Below are 21366 nucleotides of genomic sequence, written 5' to 3'. Positions count from 1 at the left end.
TCGGGCTTTCCCTTGGTAGTCACCCCTGCCTCCATCCCAAGTCCACCATCATGGTTAGAAAGTATCTGGCCATTTTAAGCTTAATTCACTCGATCAAAAACTCAGCAAGCCCTTGCTTCTTATAAAACCCAAACCACAAACCCAGACAACTGTTATTCCACATAAAACATCCCGCTGAGAGACGGCAGCAGCTTCAGTTCTCATCTCTCACATTTGGAAAATAAAGTATTTTCCCATAACGAGCCACACTTTCCCTTCCTGACACGCAGCAGCTCCAATCTCACCCCTTTTTTGTGTCCATCACCCATAATATACACGCGTGTAAGCAGGCTGCGCTCCTTAGAACATGAACAAGAGATCAAGTGACTCTATCACCAAAGCACTTCTATAATCTTGCTCCTTGCTATTCTTCTTAGAATAATAAACTTCTTCACTGATGCAGATGTTCTACCTAAGCCAAAAAAAAATCACTTCATGTTTAATATGAGAAAAGAGACATCGCAAAACAGTTTTATCCTGAGTCTCTGTGTATACTACATTCAAATACAAAAATTAGATGTCCCCAGTGATATTTTTGTATTTTTGGCAGCTTAGAACAATTTTTTTTTTTTTTTGCAGTTTTACAAAATATCTGCCAACAATGTTGGCCTCCCAGACTTTCAGTCATTAAAAAAAATGATGTGGGCTTGGCAAGGTTACTGCCCTTTTAATGAAACCATTGCAGAGATGGCCAAACATAGCCTGGGTTTTTCAGTCCTTGAATACAGAGGTTTGTGTGTGAACTCCTAAGGGAACTCTTTCTCTGGTCACCAATCTTCAGCAGTACTTCACTCCATCTCTCTTTTGGGAACCAGAAGGAACCAAAGGCCTGTAGGCTTCACCAATCTCTCAGACAGTTTCCAGGATCTCCTTGAACTTTCTAGACCTGTGCTGTCTAATATGGTAGCCACTTGCCACCTGTAGGTATCTATATTTAAAATTGATTAAAATTAAAAATACACCCCCCACTAACCACTTTTCATGTGCTCAGTAGACATATATGGCTACCATATTGGACGGTACAAATAAAAAACATCTCCATCATTGCTGAAAGTTTTACTGGAGAGGTCAAATCTAGATAATATTTATTTATTTATTTATTTTATTTGTTTATTTAAGACAGGGTCTCTCACTGTATCACCTAGGCTGGAATGCAGTGGTGTGATCACAGCTCACTGCAGTCTTGACCTCCTGGGCTCAAGCGATCCTCCCGCCTCAGCCTCCCAAGTAACTGGGAACACAGGTATGCACGACCATGCCCAGCTAATTTAAAAACATTTTTTTCGTAAAGATAAGGTCTTGCCATGTTGCCCAGGCTGGTCTTGAACTGGGGCTCAGGCAATTCTCCCGCCTTGGCCTCCCAAAGTGCTGGGATTACGGGCGTGAGCCCGGTTCTAGATAATACTTTATAGTGGACGGAGATAGACCAAGAAAAAAGAAGATGAATCCTGGGAGAAAAAGGAAAGGGCAGAAAATAAAAAGAGGAGACAAGAGAAAGGACAGTTTTATTGAAAAGAGAGGGAAAAACTCTCCTTTCAAACTTTCTACCCTGGCCTGGGCTTCCCGATCCCTGAAGTGTGGTTAGAAATGGATGTTTCTGGGCTACAAATGCTGTCGGGTTTCCTCAGCAGGTCAGTTAAGAAATTACCTCAACGCTCGATCTGTGGGCATGATGGCAGTAAACCCTCTCTCATCTTTCACGCAGCCTGACAAGGCCGGGCGCCGTGGCTCACGCCTGTAATCCCAGCACTTTGGGAGGCCGAAGAGGACAGATCACCTGAGGTCAGGAGTTTGAGACCAGCCTGGCCAACATGATGAAACCCCGTCTCTACTAAAAATACAAAAATGAGCTGGGTGTGGTGGCTCACGCCTGTAATCGCAGGTACTTGGGAGGCTGAGGCAGAATTGCTTGATCCCGGGAGGCGGAGGTTGCAGTAAGCCGAGATCGCACCACTGAACTCTAGCCTGGGCAACAGAGTGAGACTCGGCCTCAAAAAATAAAAAATTTAATGACTGACAGTTGGGCGATCTTCCAATGTTCTGATCTCCGCTGATTCTGTGAGTCCAATGCGACCATTCTGAGCAGGTCGCAGTCCTGGGCCTGGACGAGTTTGACTGGTCCCATGCCAGTTTTTCCTCTGCTTTTACTCAATGCCCCAACGCCCCTCAAGTTGCCTTTGGGTGAATTCAACCCAAAATGGGCTGATGAACAACTGTCCCTGAAACATGGGCACTTGTTATTCTCCTGGTCAGATAAAGGGCATCGGAAGCAACAGAAATACTTTATCCTGACACATAACTGACTGATTCGAGCACCTTTAAAGCTTTACAGAGGTTCTGGCATATCACCTTGGGCAAAATACTTAACCCCTTTGAGATTCAGTTGCTCTATCTGTAAATGGGTCATAACACACCAAAAGTAAGGGCCTGCCTCAGATGCCCTGACCCAGGTCCTTTAGAACTCTACCCTCTACAGCTTTCCAAGCACGTGTGGTTGTCGTTGCTGCCACACCCGTCCTGTATCTCTGCTTCATCGTAGGGCTGGAGACAAGCTGCTAATGGTTCCTCCTGAGCCCCTTGGTTAGTGGTGCCAGGACTCAAAGAACACCCCACAGGTTTCTCTGGGACTGAGCCTGCCTTAGCCTTGGTTAGGAGACCACCTGCCCCGTTTCTACCAGGTTGAGGATGCTGAGATGGAGGAGTGGCCCTCATGCAGGACTGTGGAGTCCAGAGCTCAGACGGGAGCAGGTTCTGGAACATTAACTTGAGCAGCTAGTGCAGCCCCCCTCTACAGCCCCCCATGACCTTGGCTGCTTGAGTCATTACTGTGTAACAGGCAGGACTCCAGGTGAGCCATGGATGCATGTACAGGCACACATGCACACTCCCTCTCTCATACATGTGCCCACACCCACCCACAGAGTTGTTACACTGACACAGGCTGCTCCTATTAGTCAAGCAATGCTGGTTCACCACAGACTATGAGACGCCATCGTCTCCTGGCAATTGAAAGCACCTCTCGGTTCCAAAACACACAGTAGGAAGGAGATGAAGATTTTGAGATCCAATAAGGGATTTTCCCCCACTATTTTCAAGTATTAGGCTGACTTCTTTGTAGCCTCTCTGGGTAGACCTCACTTTGTCTACTCTCTCTCTATCCCATTTCTCTAGCCCCAGACACTCCTGGCCTGCATGGATGGGCAGTGCTTCTTAACATGGAAGCCCTCATGGTCTTTGAAAAGATCCACAGCCCTGGTCGGACCTGTGAGGCACTGGAAGAGTCCAGCAGCTGCGGGAGGGAGTGTTTCCGGCCATCTCGGGAGACCTCCAACATCCGGATCCGGGGGTCCCCATTCCGCACCATCAGCTCGTTATATTCTTCAACTGACTCAAGGCGGTGTACACCCCCTTGAGAAAAAAGAGGAGAAAACATAGTTTGATATGGGTCAAAAAGAAACGTAAGCACATCCAGAGGCATAAACTCACTGTATTTACACCCACCTTCATGGTTTTGAGAAGGCCTAGCATCCAATACACTCAAAGCACAGAGCCTGGCCCATCCTAATAGCAATCTCTGCATAAGCTAGTTATGTGCTGAAGCCATTAGTGTCAGGCTACGAAAAAACTGCCAGTTTTTGAAATGACCAGATTAGATGAGGGGACAATGTAAATGTGTGTTCCCAATAAGATGTAGCTCTGGCGGATAAGGGAATAGTGAGAAGGCTATTAGATGATTTCCTGATGATGGAGGAATATCATTTTGTGATTGATATAGTTTCACTGTTGGTGCAGATGCTTTTTTTCCAAGTATAGGCATGACTTTTAAAATAAACTTTTAGTTAAAGTATAACAACTTACAGAAATGTGCACAAATCTTAAGTGTACAGTTCAATGAAATTTCATATACCCATAACCAAAACCTAGATCAAGAAGCAGAATATTAACCAGAACCTCAAAAACACCCTTTGTGCTACTAACCATCCTTCACCCAAGGGTAACCATTATCCCAGCTTTTAACATTACAGATTACTTTTACCTGTTTTTTAATTTTACATCAATGAATACACACAATACATACTTTTTGTCTGGCTCCTGTTCTTAGCATTTATGAGATTCAACCACGGTATTGCATGCCAAAAGCCTGTTCATCCCCATTCTGTAGGCTATTCTGTTGTCTAAACATACCACAATTTACTTATCCATTCTATTGTTGGTGGACATTTGGCTTGTGTCTCCAGTTTTACATCTAGAACAAGGGTCAGCAAAGATTTCTGGCAACATTTTTTGATATGTTCACTTTTTTTGGTAAAGAGTTGGCAAGCTTTTTACCACATTTTTAGGCTTTGTTGCATATTCTTTTTCTTCTTTTTCTTAACAACCCACTAAAAATGTAGACAGCATTTCTAGCTTGTGAGCCCTACAAATGGAGCTGTGGACTATAGCTTGCTGACCCTTGATCTAGAATATCCCGTTACTAAATATTCTCTCACATGTCATTAGATGTCACCTAGGAGTGGAGTCTCTGGGCTACAATACGAGCATCTGTCCAGCTTCACCCATGCTGCTTCACCAGCATGGGGAAGTTCTAGAATCTCCACATCTTTGTCACACTGGGCAGTGACAGTCTTTAATTTTGGCTATTCTGGAAAATATGATGGTACTCATTTGTTTTTTTTAAATTGCATTTCACTGATGACTAACGAGATCAAGATTCTTTTCATACATTCATTGGCTGTGTTCCTTTCGTAAAGTTATAAAGTGCCTGAACAAGTCTTTTGCCCATTTTAAAATTGGATGTCTTTCTTATTGATTTATAGGCATTTTTATTTATTTGTTTATTGGTGTTTTCTTTTTATTTTTTTGAGATGAAATCTCACTCTGTTGCCCAGGCTGGAGTGCAGTAGTGAAATTTGCTCACTGCAACCTCCACCTCCCAGGTTCAAGTGATTCTCCTGCCTCAGTTTCCCGAGTAGCTGGGATTACAGGTGCGCACCACCACGCCCAGCTAATTTTTGTATTTTTAGTAGAGATGGGGTTTCACCATGTTGGCCAGGCTGGTCTTGAACTCCTAACTTCAGGTGATCTACCTGCCTTGGCCTCCCAAAATGCTGGGATTACATGTATGAGCCACTGCGCCTGGCCCATTTTTTCAAATTTTTATTGTAACTTGAATAAGAGTCTTTTGTGGGATCTATGGATTGTAAATATCTTCTCCATGTCTACGCTTTGCCTTTTCACTGTCTTAATGTATATTTTGAAAAAACAGTTCAAAATTTTAATGTAGTACAGTACGTCTTTTTAAAAGCTTTATGGTTTGTAATTCTGTGTTCTTTTAAAGATACTTCTACGGTAACAATTTAGGCTGGGTGCCGTGGCTCATGCCTGTAATCCCAGCACTTTGAGAGGCCAAGGCGGCCGGATCGCCTGAGCTCAGGAGTTTGAGACTGCACTGGGCAACATGGTGAAACCCTATCTCTACTAAAATACAAAAAATTAGCTGGGTGTGGTGGCGTGCACCTGTAGTCCCAGCTACTCAGGAGGCTGAGGCCAGAGAATTGCTTGAACCCAGGAGGCTGAGGTTGCAGTGACCTGAGATCGCACCACTGCACTTCAGCTTGAGGTTACACAGTGAGAGACTGTGTCAAAAAAACAAAAACAAAAACAAAACTTCTATAGTAACAATTTTAAAGACTTTATCAATACCTAGTCTATATTATGTTATTTTAAAATAATTTAAGGGACTTTAATCTTAAATGATGTATCAACTACATATGAATACAGCTATAATCATATTACAATGTTTATATGATATACAATACCTATCTGTATGCGTGTGTACATGTGTATACATAGGGGTTTGTGTGTATATACAGATTCTTCATATATGAAGTTCATCACCTAGACTAGGTAATGTTTCATCTGATTACCTAAAATTTCAATTTACCTAAATATTTCTCTGAAAGTTTTGCACTGAATAAAACAAGATTATTGTTTTAAAAAGTATTGATGAGTTATTAAAAGTGATAGAAAGTTGGAAGAAAGCTGATACAGTCATATGACAATAAATGCCATTAAAGGCTTGTTTTTTTAAAAGTTAAATATTTATTTTGTGATACAGGTTTTTAAACATATGAAATAGCTTTGCAATCAAGACAAATTTTGTTCTTAAAAAGATCACAGGCCGGGCGCGGTGACTCACACCTGTAATCCTAGTAATCCTAGCACTTTGGGAGGCTGAGGCAGGCGGATCACGAGGTCAAGAGATTGAGACCATCCTGGCCAACATGGTGAAACCCTCTCTCTACTAAAAATACAAAAAAAATAGCTGGGCGTGGTGGCATGTGCCTGTAGTCCCAGCTACTCGGGAGGCTGAGGCATGAGAATCGCTTGAATCCAGGACGGGGAGGTTGCAGTGAGTTGAGATCACGCCACTGCACTCCAGCCTGGGCAACAGAGCAAGATTCTGTCTTGGGAAAAAAAAAGAAAGATCACAAATCTAAGATATTAACATAGATAAACTGAAAGTACCAAAATTAAAAGGAAACTCTGCTGACAAAAAAGGGGTATGAAGTAAGGAAAACCCAGGTTAGAATATCAGAAAAATGTTCCATGAAATGAGAGATGATGTTGCTTTAGCCATTTTGGAGCCAGTCTGGGCAAAACCTTAGTGGAAAGAGTTGGAACCTCTACAGGAGCTCTTTAATAATTCATGACTTAATACTAACTCAGGACCAGATTAATCTCTCTTGGCATGCTTACTCATCTGAAAAAGATTTATTCGTAGAAAATTCCTTTTGAGCTGACAGGGAGGCACTTGTCATCCACAGAAGAGAAACCACATACAGTAGCATCTATAGATAATATGCTGATATGTGGATACCAGAGTGATTCATTTTAAGAACACATGAACTAAATATCCAAGTTTACAGGACAAATTAAGAGCTGATCACATTAAAAATCTGCATGTAAATATCTTTAGAATGAACATATTTCACAGCACTGAATCAAAGCCCAATTCCTTAAGCCTCTTTAATGTGTCTCTAAATTACTTTTCCAGACTTATCTTCCACTATCCACTCTGTTTCGCTTATCTATCCTGATGGTTGTCAAAGGAGAGATCTGTCCTCTTCTCTCCAAAACTGTGGAGCATATAAATATCACGTGAAGTTTTACCCAACTTTCCCTGCACCATCATCTCCCACCCAAAAATTCTGCTATGTCCGTTTCCCTAATGTCTCTGACAAACTCTGTTGGACTGAAGCATTGCGACTGTCAGATGCTCTTGGCTTTGTCAAGTGGCTGGGGAGGAAAAACAGCTGCCAAAAACTTATTGAATTAATTTTTTTCCCATTATCCCTAAACATCTCTCATTCATTTTGTCCTAAGTCTAGACCACTGTCCCCCGCCTCCAGTCTACCAAATTCCCCCAGCATACTGCCCCTCCTTTATCTTGCATCCTTGAGACCCACACAGACTTCCACTCCCTGTACCTCTCGTGTGTGTCTCATGGTGCCCATCACTGTGTGTACATGTGTGCTACCTCCTACTGGGACTATAAGTTCTTTAGAAGGCCTTCTGTTTTTTTTTTTTTTTTAAGACGGAGTTTTGCTCTTGTTGCCCAGGCTGGAATGCAGTGCCACGATACCAGCTCACTGAAACCTCCGCTTCCTGGGATCAAGCGATTCTCCTGCCTCAGCCTCCCGAGTAGCTGGAATTGCAGGTACCCACCACCATGCCCAGCTAATTTTTGTATTTTTAGTAGAGACGGGGTTTCCCCATGTTGGCCAGGCTGGTCTCGAACTCCTGACCTCAGGTGATCCGCCCACCTCAGCCTCCCAAAGTGCTGGGATTACAGGAGTGAGCCACCACGCCCAGCCTAGAAGGCCTTCCTGTCTGAACCCATTCAAACCCATTCTTCCTCTCTTGAGATGGAAAGAGAACAATAAGAATGAAAATAAAAATGACAACGAACATAATATTAATGATGAGAGTGGCTAGGTCGTGCACGGTGGCTCACATCTGATATCCCAGCACTTTGGGAGGCCAAGGCAGGTGGATCACTTTAGGTCAGGAGTTTGAGACCAGCCTGGCCAACGTGGTGAAAGCCCGTCTCTACTAAAAATACAGAATTAGCCAGGCGTGGTAGCCTGCACGTGTAGTCTCAGCTACTGAGGCGCGAGAATCACTTGTACCTGGGAGGTGGAGGTTGAGGTGAGCTGAGATCACACCACCACGCTCCAGCCTGGGAGACAAGAACAAAATTCCATCTCAAAAAGAAAAAGAAAAAGAAAATGACAGTGGTAATAATAGCGGCAGCCGTCTCATGGCGAGGGCTTTTTGCTGCCACACCATGGAGTGGTAGTGCCATACGCATTCTTCCAAAGCAACCTTTCAACAAGGCACAGCACCTAGAAGGCACTCATGTTTATTGGCAAAATAAATATATAACATAACCCTCATTTTATGGATAAAGAAACTGAGATCCAAGAAGGTCACCTGACCCAGGTCATGTAACCAGAGGTGGTGGATGTGGGAACTGACCCAGTTCTGCTGGATTCCTGCATATGCTTCCTCCTCCATGCTATGTTTCCTTGTTGTGGCCCTGAACGTCTGGGAAGGACACAGGAGGAGGGTGGCATCCATTTGTGGCAAACAGTGGCCAGCCCTGGAATAACTACTCAGCCAAATATGCCACTTGTTCTGAATTAAGTAGTAGGAGCAGAGTCAGAGTATCACACATCTGGGAGGCCCTCCAGCTCCCCCTCCCCATCCATATCTGTATCGATAAAGCCCCAGATCAGGGAACAGAATTCTTTTCAAGATTCCCCAGAAGCCAAAGGGCAGGGAAGGAGAATTTTGTCTGGGAGGCAGATCCTTTTCCCGGCATTGACTGAGTGACCTTTGGGATTCTCTGAACTTCTCCGGTCTCATCCATAAAATGAGGAATGTGACCTCGCTGGTTTCAGAGGCCCCTGTATTTCCTCAGAGCTCTGGGCACCTCCCTGGGAACCCGTTTATAAGGTCCTGAACAACTCTGCCAAGACAGCCGACAGGAAGGCCTCCTCTGTGCCCTTGTGACTCCCTCGACCCAAACACAAAGGCCTTAAATGACTTTCTCTTTGTTCTTTCTTAGGGCTGGAAGGGGCTGGTCACCGGCTCCCTTCAGACTTCTCCTTATCAGCCTCTGGTCATCACCACTCCTTTCGGTCCCCAATCCATGTTGTAACACCCGTTCAAGTGTAACACCGCCTAGTTATTCTGAGTCATGAGCACAAAATAACTCATTCTGTCAATCACATTCTTTTTTTTTCTTTTTCTTTTTAAGATGGAGTCTGGCTCTGTTGCCCAGGCTGGAAAGCACTGGCACAATCTTGGTTCACTGCAACCTCTGCCTCCCGGGTTCAAGTGATTCTCCTACCTCAGGTTCCCGAGTAGCTGGGATTACACGCACATGCCACCAGGCCCAACTAATTTTTTTTTTTTTTTTGTATTTTTAGTAGAGATGGGGTTTTGCCATGTTGACCAGGCTCATCTCGAACTCCCGACCTCAGGTGATCCACCCTCCTCAGCCTCCCAAAGTGCTGGGATTACAGGCGGGAGCCACCATGCCCGGCCGGATGTTTTTTTTTTTTTTTGAGACGGAGTCTCACTCTGTCGCCCAGGCTGGAGTGCAGTGGTGCAATCTCGGCTCACTGCAAGCTCTGCCTCCCGGGTTCACGCCATTCTCCTGCCTCAGCCTCCCGAGTAGCTGGGATTATAGGTGCCCGCCACCATGCCCGGCTACTTTTCTTTGTTTTTGTATTTTTAGTAGACACAGGGTTTCACCTTGTTAGCCAGGATGGTCTTGATCTCCTGAGGGTTTCACCGTGTTAGCCAGGATGGTCTCGATCTCCTGACCTCGTGATCTGCCCGCCTTGGCCTCCCAAAGTTCTGGGATTACAGGCATGAGCCACTGTACCCGGCCATGGATGTTTTTTTAAAAAGAGGTATTTCACCATCTTATACCTGCCATCTTTCTGAGAACAAACTTGGAGCAGCGCGGGCATGCCCTCTCCACCCATCTGGGTGGCCGGAAGGGGACGCGAATGTTTTTTGAACGTTAATGTACTACACATTGTGCTAAATGCTTTAATGTGCATTTCTTAAAAATCTGCTCAGCCTTCCAAAGTCAGGGTGTTCTCCTCTTTTTTCAGGTGAGGGAGTGGAAGTTCAGGGAGATTAAATCATTAGCCTACGGTCACAAGGTTAACTCAGGAGCTGAGGGCTAAACCTTGTTCTGCCAGGCTTCAAAACTCTTGGTTTTCCTGCCATACCAGATGACTGTTGTAGGGAGAGCCACGGCTGACTTTCCCACTAAGCCAGCAGGCACAGTGCTGAGGGCCCATGCCACCTTCAGGGACCCACAAAAGTGTTTCCTTTTAAATATCTTTTTAAATAAGCAGAAAAAAATAAACATAATAGTAATGAATAGACACTAATGAATCCAGCTGTATCTTTTGTTTTTTCGTAGAGGAGTCTTGCTCTGTTGCCAGGCTGGAGTACAGTGGTGTGATCTGGCCTCAGTGCAACCTCAGCCTCCTAGGTTCAAGTGATTCCCCTGCCTCAGCCTCCCAAGTAGCTGGAAATACAGGCATACACCACCACGGCCCGCTATTTTTTTTTTTTTTTTGTATTTTAGTAGAGACGGGGTTTCACCATGTTGGCCAGGATGGTCTTGATCTCCTGACCTCGTGATCTGCCTGCCTCGGCCTCCCAAAGTGTTGGGATTACAGGTGTGAGCCACTGCGCCTGGCCTCCAGCTGTATCTTTATACCAACACAGCCATAAAATACAATTTTTACTTTTTTTTTTTTAATGGAGGAAAAGACCCATCATGTGCCTAAAAAATGCCTTTTGCCGGGCATGGTGGCTCATGCCTGTAATCCCAGCACTTTGGGAAGCCGAGGCGGGCAGATCACGAGGTCAGGAGTTCAAGACCAGCCTGGCCAACATGGTGAAACCTTGTCTCCACTAAAAATACAAAAAAATTAGCCGGGCATGGTGGCGGGTGCTTGTAATCCCATCTACTAGGGAGGTTGAGGTAGGAGAACTGCTTGAACCCGGGAGGCGGAGGTTGTAGTGAGCCGAGATTGCACCACTGCACTCCAGCCTGGGTGACAGAGCAAGACTCCATCTCAGAAAAAAAAATTAAAAAAGTACCTTTCATAATGATACACGAAAGTTCTAAGGTGCCTCCTGCACAGAACCATTGCTTTCAGTGCTGACTTTCTCTCTCTGGGCCCAGGCCAGCTGCCGTAAGGAAATGCCCAGGAGATATAGAGCCTATTTGCTCCAAAAGCTGCAACTCCATCCTATCTTTTTCCCGCTTAGTTGAAATGCAGATTTGATATTAACGCCACATTGAAAGGATCATGTGAAATCTGATCGAAGTAAATGAACCAAACATAATACAGTTATGTTTCAGGACACAAAGACACACAGAAATGTTGACATTCACTTTGTTATGACTCAAAAAAAAAAAAAAATGAAATTCACATAGGCAGGAGGCTAAATGCAGTTGTTATGCCTGGGGTATGTACCATCTAAGGAAAAAACGATTTTGAGGTTTTAAGGAAGACAAGAGCTCATCCCGGCAATGGCTTCATCTCCCTGCTCCTGAGGCTGAAAACTCATCTTAGACAGGTTGCATCAGGTAGAGCCCCCACCTACCTGAAAGGCGACTCTTGAGCTTGATTTTATTGCTGCCCTGTTTGGGACTTTCCAAGTTCCCCTTGGATTCCTCAGCACCGCACACATCTTGGGGTTCATCTGTCCCAGGCATCTGAAATGCAGAAAGCACAGAGCTGATGGGAGAGCCCAGCCCTGCGATGACTTATGTTGTCCCCCTCCACAATGTTATCTCAAGGCTCAAGGAGCAGCAATACAGGTGTTATGTGAGAAGAAGGATCACGGGATCAAAGCACAGCTCTTCAGATAAGCTGCATTCACAACGCCTTGCATTGGCCAATTCCTCCTCAGCACGCGTCTCACTGCCCAGCATGGAACCAGGGCCCTCAGTCCTCCTCAGCACATGTCTCACCGCCCAGCATGGAACCAGGGCCCCCAGGGCCACTTTGTCTTCCATCCTACAGATGAGGACACTTGTTGGCCAGTTACCCAGGTGGTCTCCCAGTGGTCAACTACAAAGCTACAATGCAAGCCCAGGTCTTTTGACCTGTGGGCCAGTGCTTTTTCCCACAATGCAAGTTGCAACAAATATTAAACCAGAAATTCAAACCCAGTTCTAAGGTTTCTAAAATACAGTAAAAATTTGCTTTTGTGGCAGGTATACATCTTAGTCAACCAAATGTTCTGTGTGCTACGCTCCTGAGTATTGATCAGACGGCTCCTGGAATCAAGCCCAGCCCAGGCACCCTGGAGGCGTCGACATGAGGTCAGCCCACACATCTGGAAGTTGTGTGACCCCAGGAGGTGATGCACAAAGTCTGATCCCAAGGCTCACTGGGTCCTCCATCCTAGAGAAACCCAACATGCTAAAAACAAAACAAAACCCCTATTTACTAGAGAAAGAAATGAGATGCATGTACTTGAGAGTGTTTATAAAAAATTGGGGGGTAAATTTACATGTACAAGACTTTTGAGATATATCAAACAATAAACCTTCCCATTTGAAATTTTATTTTCCTTTGAGGTTCTAGAGGAAAACAGTCTATTAAAATAGGTAATATTCTCACTAAGGAAGATATACATACTTAAAAAGGCATATAAGATATCAAGTAAAGAAAGGTTGATGAGGCCGGGCGTCGTGGCTCATGCCCGGAGGCAGAGGTGGGTGGATCACGAGGTCAGGAGATCGAGACCATCCTGGCTAACACAGTGAAACCCTGTCTCTACTAAAAATACAAAAAATTAGCCAGGCGTGAAATTAGCCAGGCATGGTGGCAGGTGCCTGTAGTCCCAGCTACTCGAGAAGCTGAGGCAGGAGAACTGATTGAACTCGTGAGGCGGAGGTTGCAGTGAGCCGAGATCATGCCACTGCACTCCAGCCTGGGCGACAGAGCGAGACTCTGTTTCAAAACAAACAAACAAAACAAAACAAAACAAAAAACAAAGGTTGATGATGAAAAGATTCCTGGCTTGTCTTAAAGATGCCATTCAGCCTGACAGTTGTCTGGAGTTCATGACTATGAAGTTAAACTCAACTGACAGGAATCTTCCTCCCAGTTGGGGTTGGGAGAAATCAACCTGGTCCTACTTAAAGTGCTTTTTGTATGTATTCAAAAGCTTCTTGATTTGCATTTTCTCTTACCGGTTATCAAAAGGTGATGTAATTATAGCATCACTTCTCACCCTCAAATTAACAGGTAATGAAAATTATATGTTGTATATTAAATTCAGTATATTGCTGGGTACAGTGGCGGGTGCCTGTAGTCGCAGCTATTCAGGAGGTTGAGGCAGGAGGATCACTTGAGCCCAGGAGGTCAAGATCAGCAGCCTGGGCTACATAGCAAGACCCTTTCTTTCTCTTAAAAAAAACTTCACCTGAGGTCAGGAGTTCAAGACCAGCCTAGCCAACATGGTGAAACCCTGTCTTTACTAAAAATAAAAAAAACTAGCTGGGCATGGTAGCACACACCTGTAATCCCAGCTACTTGGGAGGCTAAGGCTGGAGAATCACTTGAACCTGGGAGGCGGAGGTTGCAGTGAGCCAAGATCACGCCGCTGCACTCCATCCTAGGCGACAGAGCTAGACTCAATCTCAAAAAAGAAAAAAAAATTCAATATATAAAAAGGTATAAAGTAAGCAGTTAGAGTAATTACGTAGGTAATCTCTTTTAAGAAGTAATTGTTTATATACAAATTCTGTATATAATATGTAAAGTTTGGAAGATTCCCTCTTCCTCCTCAAGTTCAAGTATCCTTCTGGGTTAGAAAGAGGAATAAAAAGGTCTGAGAATGAGGCAATGTAGGCAAAATTGAGAAAGGGGCATTAAGAAAACAAATTAATTCTGACATATAAAACAAAGGTAATAAATCTGTTGCGTTCATATTACCTTCTCAGGAACTGGCAGGTGTCCAGGTTTAAATTATTAAGAAAAAGCAGGAACAGAATCTTGAGGGTGATTTTAGAAATTCCCTGGAGGGATGTCTTTCCCAACCCCAAATCCTGACATCAATATGTACACAGAGAAGAAAGAGCCATCTCTGAGGCATCCTGAGCTCTGGGTCACATACAAATGGAAGAACCCAGAGAAAAGCCTTACAGACTCCCCTTTGCTTGACTTAAAAACTTTATGCAAAGAACCTGTCTTCACGTTCTTTCCATACTATCTCCAGACTGTGAACAGCAATTACCAGAGAGTAAGTTAAATTCCTGGTTCCAGCTGGGCGCGATGGCTCACGCCTGTAATCCCAGTACTTTGGGAAGCGGAGACGGGTGGATCACTTGAGACCAGGAGTTCAAGACCAGCCCGACCAACATGGTGAAACCCCATTTCTACTAAGAATACAAAAATTAGCTGTGCATGGTGGCACGTGCCTGTAGTCCCAGCTACTCTGAAGGCTGAGGCACAAGAATCGCTTGAGCCTGGGAGGCAGAGGTTCCAGCGAGCTGAGATTGCGCCACTGCACTCCAGCCTGGGTGACAGAGTGAGACTGTGTGTCAAAAAAAAAAAAAAAAATTCCTGGTTCATTCTGATAATACCACCTGACCCAGGCTATCGACCTTCAGAGTAAGGGATTCCCTGGCTTGTAAGACATTACCGCCTTTGGTGCCTACTAAATGGGTAGCTTATTACACAGTGGCCAAGGTCCCAAACGTTGGAAAGTCTGTCTGAGATGCTCACGCCAAGCGAGGAAAACCATGCCAGCCTATTGTTTCTGGACTTAGGAAGTTTTCTCCATCTGTCTTCTCCTTTATTTTCCCAACACAGCCCCAGGTTTCATAGGATCAGAGATATTTTGGAGATGATACAAGCACTTATGAGCACCTGAGAAGGAAAGGAGCCTGCCTGAAAGGTTTCTGGTCATGACAGACAGATTCAGTTTCTACGATCTACAAAATGCCAGTAGGTTTTTTATGCCAAAGAAATCTTATGCTAAAGATGGTATATGTGAGCCAGACGTGGTGGTTCACACCTGTAATCCCAGCACTCTGGAAGGCCGAGGTGGGTAGATGTCTTGAGGCCAGGAGTTCGAGACCAGCCTGGCCAACATGGCGAAACCCCATCTCTACTAAAATACAAAAATTAGCCGGGTGTGGTGGTGAGTGCCTGTAGTCCAAGCTACTTGGGAGGCTGAGGAAGGAGAACTGCTTGAACCCAGGAGGCAGAGGTTGCAGTGAGCCGAGATCGCGCCACTGCATTCCAGCCTGGGCAAAAGAGTGAGACTCTGTCTCAAAAAAAAAAAAAAAAAAAAAAAAAAAAAAAGAGACAGATGGTGTATGTGGCTACCTAATGCCTGTAGCTAGAACCAGTAAGAATGGACCTAGAGATATCTCTCAAAGAGTTGCAAGCAGAGAGCTCTTGCTGTTGAGCAAGGAAGGAGTGACATCTTATTTCAGAACCCACTGAAAGGGTTAGCAGTGGGGAATGAATTTAAATGGAACTGTTTCCTCTTATAACAAAAAACTGTTTTTTCGTTGAGTTTGTTGTGATATTAGACAACTTGTAACTCACTGAACAGGAAGTGGGTTGCTTAGATACATTCATTCCAGATTATGTCAGGAAGTAGCAATATAAAATGCAATTTTGATTACACTTGACTATTGTCTGAAAATGTCCACACTCTAAGAGAGTCCCTTTTCTGTGTGTGGTTTTGTTCCCAATGCACAGAGCAAACTGTTCTGGAAATGATGTCATTTTAGCTGTTCTGAAACGAAATTTGCAAAATGTTCTTCTGGAAGGCCTTCAGTTCAGCGAAACAGTTGATAAAATCTATTATTCATGAGCAGTTTCTAATTCATGTGTTACAAAACAATGCCATTATTGCTTCTTGGCCTCTTGACTAACATCAAATGTAGTACAAAACAATCCCATTATATTAATGGAGTCTCATAGAATTTGCCAATTTCCATGGTAGAGCCTTCCTGTTTGCATCATTTTCCACACCTGTAACATACACAGCACTCAATGAAGAAGCATCTTTAGCATCTGATTTTGTAGAGAGGTAGTGGGGCAGAGTGGTTGAGAATCCGGCCAGCTACCTGGGCACAAATCCTGATTATACTATTTTACTGCAATTTAGGCACATCAGTCAATCTCTTTGAACATCAATGTCCTCATCTGAAAAATGGGCCTGCATTTGGGAATTAAATAACATAGGTTTCTGACTAAAGGTGGCAGATTTCTCCTGATTTCCCTTTGAAACCACCCTAACATGACAGGGAAAATATTTTTTTAGGAAAAGACAGACATAATTCACAAGGATAAAGAAAACAGAAGACAAAAGCAACAAATTCTGGAAACCAGCAAGCTGACGACCACGTGGCAGTGGATCTGACTTGAGAAAGCTGAATCCTAAGTGTGGATTGGAGAAGGCTGAACGTTCACACAGAGAACTCCCCCAAAGCTCAGGCGTTTCCAAAAGAGGACCTCTGGAAGTGGCATGAAGGCGGAAGCAGTGGCCCAAGGAACGACCGAGAGAGTGAAAGTCACGGACGTGGCCACTGATTTACACAGGTCTGATTCTGAGGCAGATTCTCAGGGGCTGAGAATGGCCTAGGGAAACTCTGAGGTGCATCAGAATCAACAGGAAATCTAACAAAGAACACGGAGACCAGGCTCATGGAAGGGGAACAGGGCCTGGGCCTCTGTAATTCACCACTGCTCTGGGCCAACGGAACCAGCCTCCAGTGGAACGGGACACGGAACTAAGCTGCGACTTCCCAGTTCCTCCTGCTCTCCCCGACATTTACTTCAGAAATGACGCAGAGAAGAAATGAAAGCTTCTCAGCTGCACCTGAGTAGCCCACCAGCCAACAAATAAGGGTGACTGTCATGTTGCTCCCTATTCAGAGTATACATATTTTAATCAGCAATTTATGGAAACTCGTTCTGCTCAATGTATAAACTATAAGCACACGAGGTGTATGCAGAGTATAATGCAATGTACATGTGCCGTAGGCAGCAGCGTGGATTGTACCTGTAACATATTGATCATTGATATCCAAGGCAGTTTTTTCATTATGTGAAATAGGAACAATCGTATTTATGTTTAAAGAGTTAAAATTACCTTGCAATTGTCTTATAGGGTTATCATGAGGGTTAAAAAGAAATTCACTGTAGAGTACCTAATGTGTATCATAAGAATATAGGTAAGGTTTAGTTGAAATTGAAGAAATAAATAAAAAGGCCCAAGCTTTCTCCCCCCAGGTCTCAGGGTGCCTCCAGATTTGATGATTACATAGACTGTAGCTCTAGACTGCAGAGATATACATTTCAATTTCATACCTATGGAAAGTGGCAGATTTCATTAAAGAATAAAGAAAAACCAATGGAATTTCAAAGACATGCCATCTTCTTTGAAGATGGGGAAGAAAAGCCCTTTAATAAAATTACTGCAAAACTCACAGCTAAGAAGCCATTTTTAAAGGCATGTGCCTGAAATGCTCAGTTTTTAGAAATCAGGTTTGCGCACAAGAACAAGGAGGATTTGAAAGCATGCTCTGGTCCTCTGATCAGAATAGGAGCAGTGGAAAAGAGAAAATAAAGAAATACATGATGACTAACTGGAGAAAAAGGGATACTTCCTTAAAAGAGGAGATCTTAGACAACAGACTCCAGAGTCTGATGAGTAACTGGGATTGTGAAGTCCGAGTACAGTGATGTATGGAAAAGACTCTTGACAGTTCCTATCTTAAAGAGTCTGTCACAAAAGTAGGGAGATGCTATGTTATTCCTAAATTAGTGGGGGTGACTGGGACCTGAAGAAAGCTACCTAAGAGAGTCAAAACCACAGGGAAGAGAGTGGAATTCCAGGCCCAGAAAACATGAGAGAAATGATTTTAAGACTGCAGAGGAAGAGCTTTAGAAGGATGATTTGGGATAGCTCTCCCAAGAGAGATCAGCATATGTGGACAGACTTAAAGGCAAAACTGCAAGGAAGACCGAGAAGAATGAAAAAAATCCTCAGTAAATTCTAAAGGAACACAGTTATCGGTCATTTCTCTGATGAAAGTTGGCTGAAAAATCCATGAAATGAGGGAGTCTAAAGGGAGTAAATATGAGAAATACCAAGGGGGTGGGGCCTGGAGGGAGGAGAACAGGCCAGAACTTGATGCTGGTCTGATAGGAGAACATTTCCTAGGTGGAATTAGCTAACGCAGGGCCAGTGGGTGGTCAGCATGCATTTGAACAATGGATATTTCACTAAATAGAAGAGTCATTGATTGATTTCATCTCTTTCACAGTGATGGACCCCGTATGATATTATCTAGATTAGTATGTTAGGAAAAAAGGTCTGAGTCAGAAAGCAAAGAAACAGTAGAAATACTTTTAAAAAAGCGCCCAAATTCAGCACGCAAGCCTATAAAGAAGAAATGGAACTAATTTAAGCAGCAGGTAAAAAGGAAACTCAAGTGAGTTTTCCCCAAAGGGGAAGGATATGAATCACTACAGACGTATCCAATTACTGCCCCAAAATATGTAGGAGAAAGCAATGCCACGTGATCCCTGGGACACTCAAAACCTGAGAAAAAAACTAATCCCAAGGAACAGGAGGCAGAGGTATTAGCCCTTACTAGCTCATTAGAGGCACAAGCTCTAGAATCATCAACAGAAGGTCTGGATCATGAATCTGTGGAGGGTGTTTTTCCAGCTGAACAAACGTGGAAGGAGAGATGAAGCTTTCTTCAGTCTAAGCACTTCCATGCCAAGAGGCAGTGGAAATGGAAAATGTGGCCCAGGACTGACTGAACATTCCTGCTTTTAAGAAGGTAGAGCTCCACCAGAGGCACCATCCACACCCAATGCAGCACGCCATGAAGCCCTTTACTTTTATGTCAAAGTGAAAATGCCAGTCAAGAAGCTACTGAATACACACAGAAAGCACTTGAAGTAGGACCGGGTTGATTTCCCTCCAACTCCAGTTGGGAGGAAGATTCCCGCCAATTGGGTTTAAGTTCACAGTTGTGAACTCCAGACAACTGTCAGACTGACTGGCATCTTTAAGAGAAGCCAAGAGTCTTTTCCTCATCAACCTGCCTTTACCTGATATTACCTAGTCTCTCTGGTCTGCCCTATTGGGAGACAATCCTCCCTGAGTCTCCTGCATTTCTGCATGGCTTGCAAACAGAGACAGAGGCTGTTGTTACATGGAATCATCTGTCTTTCCAGGGATGTTTGTAGAGTGAACAGCCTTGAAAGTTAGGTGGTGTCTCAGGAGGAAGGGACAGGTTCCTTCCTCTGGTGCAAAGGTTGGTCAGGTCTGCTTCTAGCCCGTCATAAAAGACTGAGGTTGCCTATGTTGAGGGATCCTCCGCTGTGATGCAAATCCACTGCATGTGCACACCCCCGAGCCTGTGTCACCGCCACAGGACTTGCGGGGGGAAGGGGAAATGATGTGAACATAAAGCCCTAAATAAACTGGGATTAAATCCTAAAAACTGGGATTAGGGAAGCTAAAATCTAGTTGCTGTGCCATGAGTAATAAAAAGTCATTTGTCTCTGACTCAGGAATCTCAAGTCTCCTGCCAGCATCCACAAAACTATAGTGGAAAAGCTATTTTTTTTTTGGTTTTTACAGTTCTCGATACCACCTTTGGCAAATTTAAATAAGGTCCCAAGAACAAAATCTTGCCTAGGACAACTGTCTAGGGACTGGGGTTTGGCTCATTTTTCTAAATGTCAAGGGCGTGGGGACAATGTTTTGATACTATTGAGGGTCCACTTACTTTTTTTTATTTGCATATCACTAAAAAGTGAAGCACATGAGAGACTTGCTGTTGAATGAATTCAGTCTTCCTGGAGCTGGAAAAAACTGTATTTATTCCTGTGGAAAACAGCCCAGGCTGCAGATGCTGAAAAACACAATCTTTTTCCAGCATCCAGCACCAAGGATCTCCTTAACTAAGAACGAGCAAAATAATGTCTGGGCGCGGTGACTCACGCCTGTAATCCCAGCACTTTCGGAGGCCAAGGCGGGCGGATCACTTGAGGTCAGGAGTTCCAGACCAGCCTGGCCAACCTGGTGAAACCCCGTCTCTATTAAAAATACAAAAATTAGCTGGGTTGTGGTGGCACATGTCTATAATCCCAGCTACTTGGGAGGCTGAGGCAGGAGAATTCCTTGAATCCGGGAGGCAGAGGTTGCAGTGAGCCAAGGTTGTGCCACTGCACTCCAGCCTGGGCAACAAGAGCAAGACTCTGTCTCAAAAAAAAAAAAAAAAAAAAAAAATAGAAGGAGCAAAATAAGAAATAGGAGAGATCAAAGGAGGCCATTAAGGGCCTTGGTTTTTTTAAACACAGAAAGTCAAGGAAATTTAAGTTGAGATGTTAATTACTTTAGATTTTAACATCTTTGGATTATGACTTACAAGGGCATTTAATTTATTTGAACATTATTATGTTGACATTTTATATCATTGCAGAACCTCTGAAAAGTTGCACTAGACAATGCGGCTAGAAATAATTTTGGATGAGAAATACCACGGGGACTGAGCTTTAGTTTCTGGCAAATTTCGTCTTCTAGGGGTGGGGGGCAAACCATCATTGCCCATGAGACAGGCCTCTTGGGTCCAAGCTAAAAGTCTAGTCCTTAGAAATATCCTGTAACTGTTTCAAAGCATTTGTGAGCTCTCCTGGAACACACTGTGACTAATAGCATGTCGCAATCCTGAGTATCCTCTGTCTTTCTCAGCTAGCTCTTGCAGCCTTACAAACAAACCATGCAAAGCGTGGCTTTTATCTCCAGCCGTTTCCTTTGTGCAAGCATGCCTAGTCCCAAAGAAAACTTCAGGACTGGTTGCACCCAGTTCTCACCATGTTTTTATGGTTCCCAAGACTTGAAAAAAAAAAGAAAAAATCTGCAGATGTGACAGAAGACATCTAAGCTCCAAATCCCCAGGAAGCTCTGTTGGCTCATTCCCCTGGTCAGTATCCATAGGACAGTGGAACGTGGTGATTTCCCTTTCAGGCTTCAGTCACACTAAGATTATTTTTAGGTTGCCAAAGGAAGCTCATTTTCCAAGTCTCTGGGGCAGATGTTTGAATGACCGAAGGAAAACCAGATGGTCATCAGAGAGGCCCGGGCTGGGAATGAATAATCATTCAGAAAATGGGAATCAGGACAACAATAAATCAGCACAAAGTAGCAAGAAGCCTGCAAGTT

The 21366-nt window shown here is 44.0% G+C and overlaps 1 protein-coding gene across 2 annotated transcripts in view; it reads right to left on the bottom strand.

Annotated features, from left to right (window-relative positions):
• The window catches only part of PDZD2 (PDZ domain containing 2), a 468191-nt gene that overhangs the window by 57648 nt on the left and 389177 nt on the right, over positions 1-21366 (bottom strand). For both annotated transcript variants that reach the window (XM_024246854.2, XM_054555451.2), the window contains 2 exons: positions 11749-11860; positions 3302-3447 (listed from right to left, as the gene is read on the bottom strand). In XM_024246854.2, coding sequence (XP_024102622.2) covers positions 3302-3447; positions 11749-11860 — 258 coding nt within the window. The remainder of the gene's footprint in view (positions 1-3301; positions 3448-11748; positions 11861-21366) is intronic.

Source organism: Pongo abelii, chromosome 4, assembly GCF_028885655.2.
Source record: "Pongo abelii isolate AG06213 chromosome 4, NHGRI_mPonAbe1-v2.0_pri, whole genome shotgun sequence".
Lineage (NCBI taxonomy): Eukaryota > Metazoa > Chordata > Mammalia > Primates > Hominidae > Pongo > Pongo abelii.
Note: the sequence above shows the minus strand (reverse complement) of the source record. Positions and strands in the feature narration are given on the sequence as shown.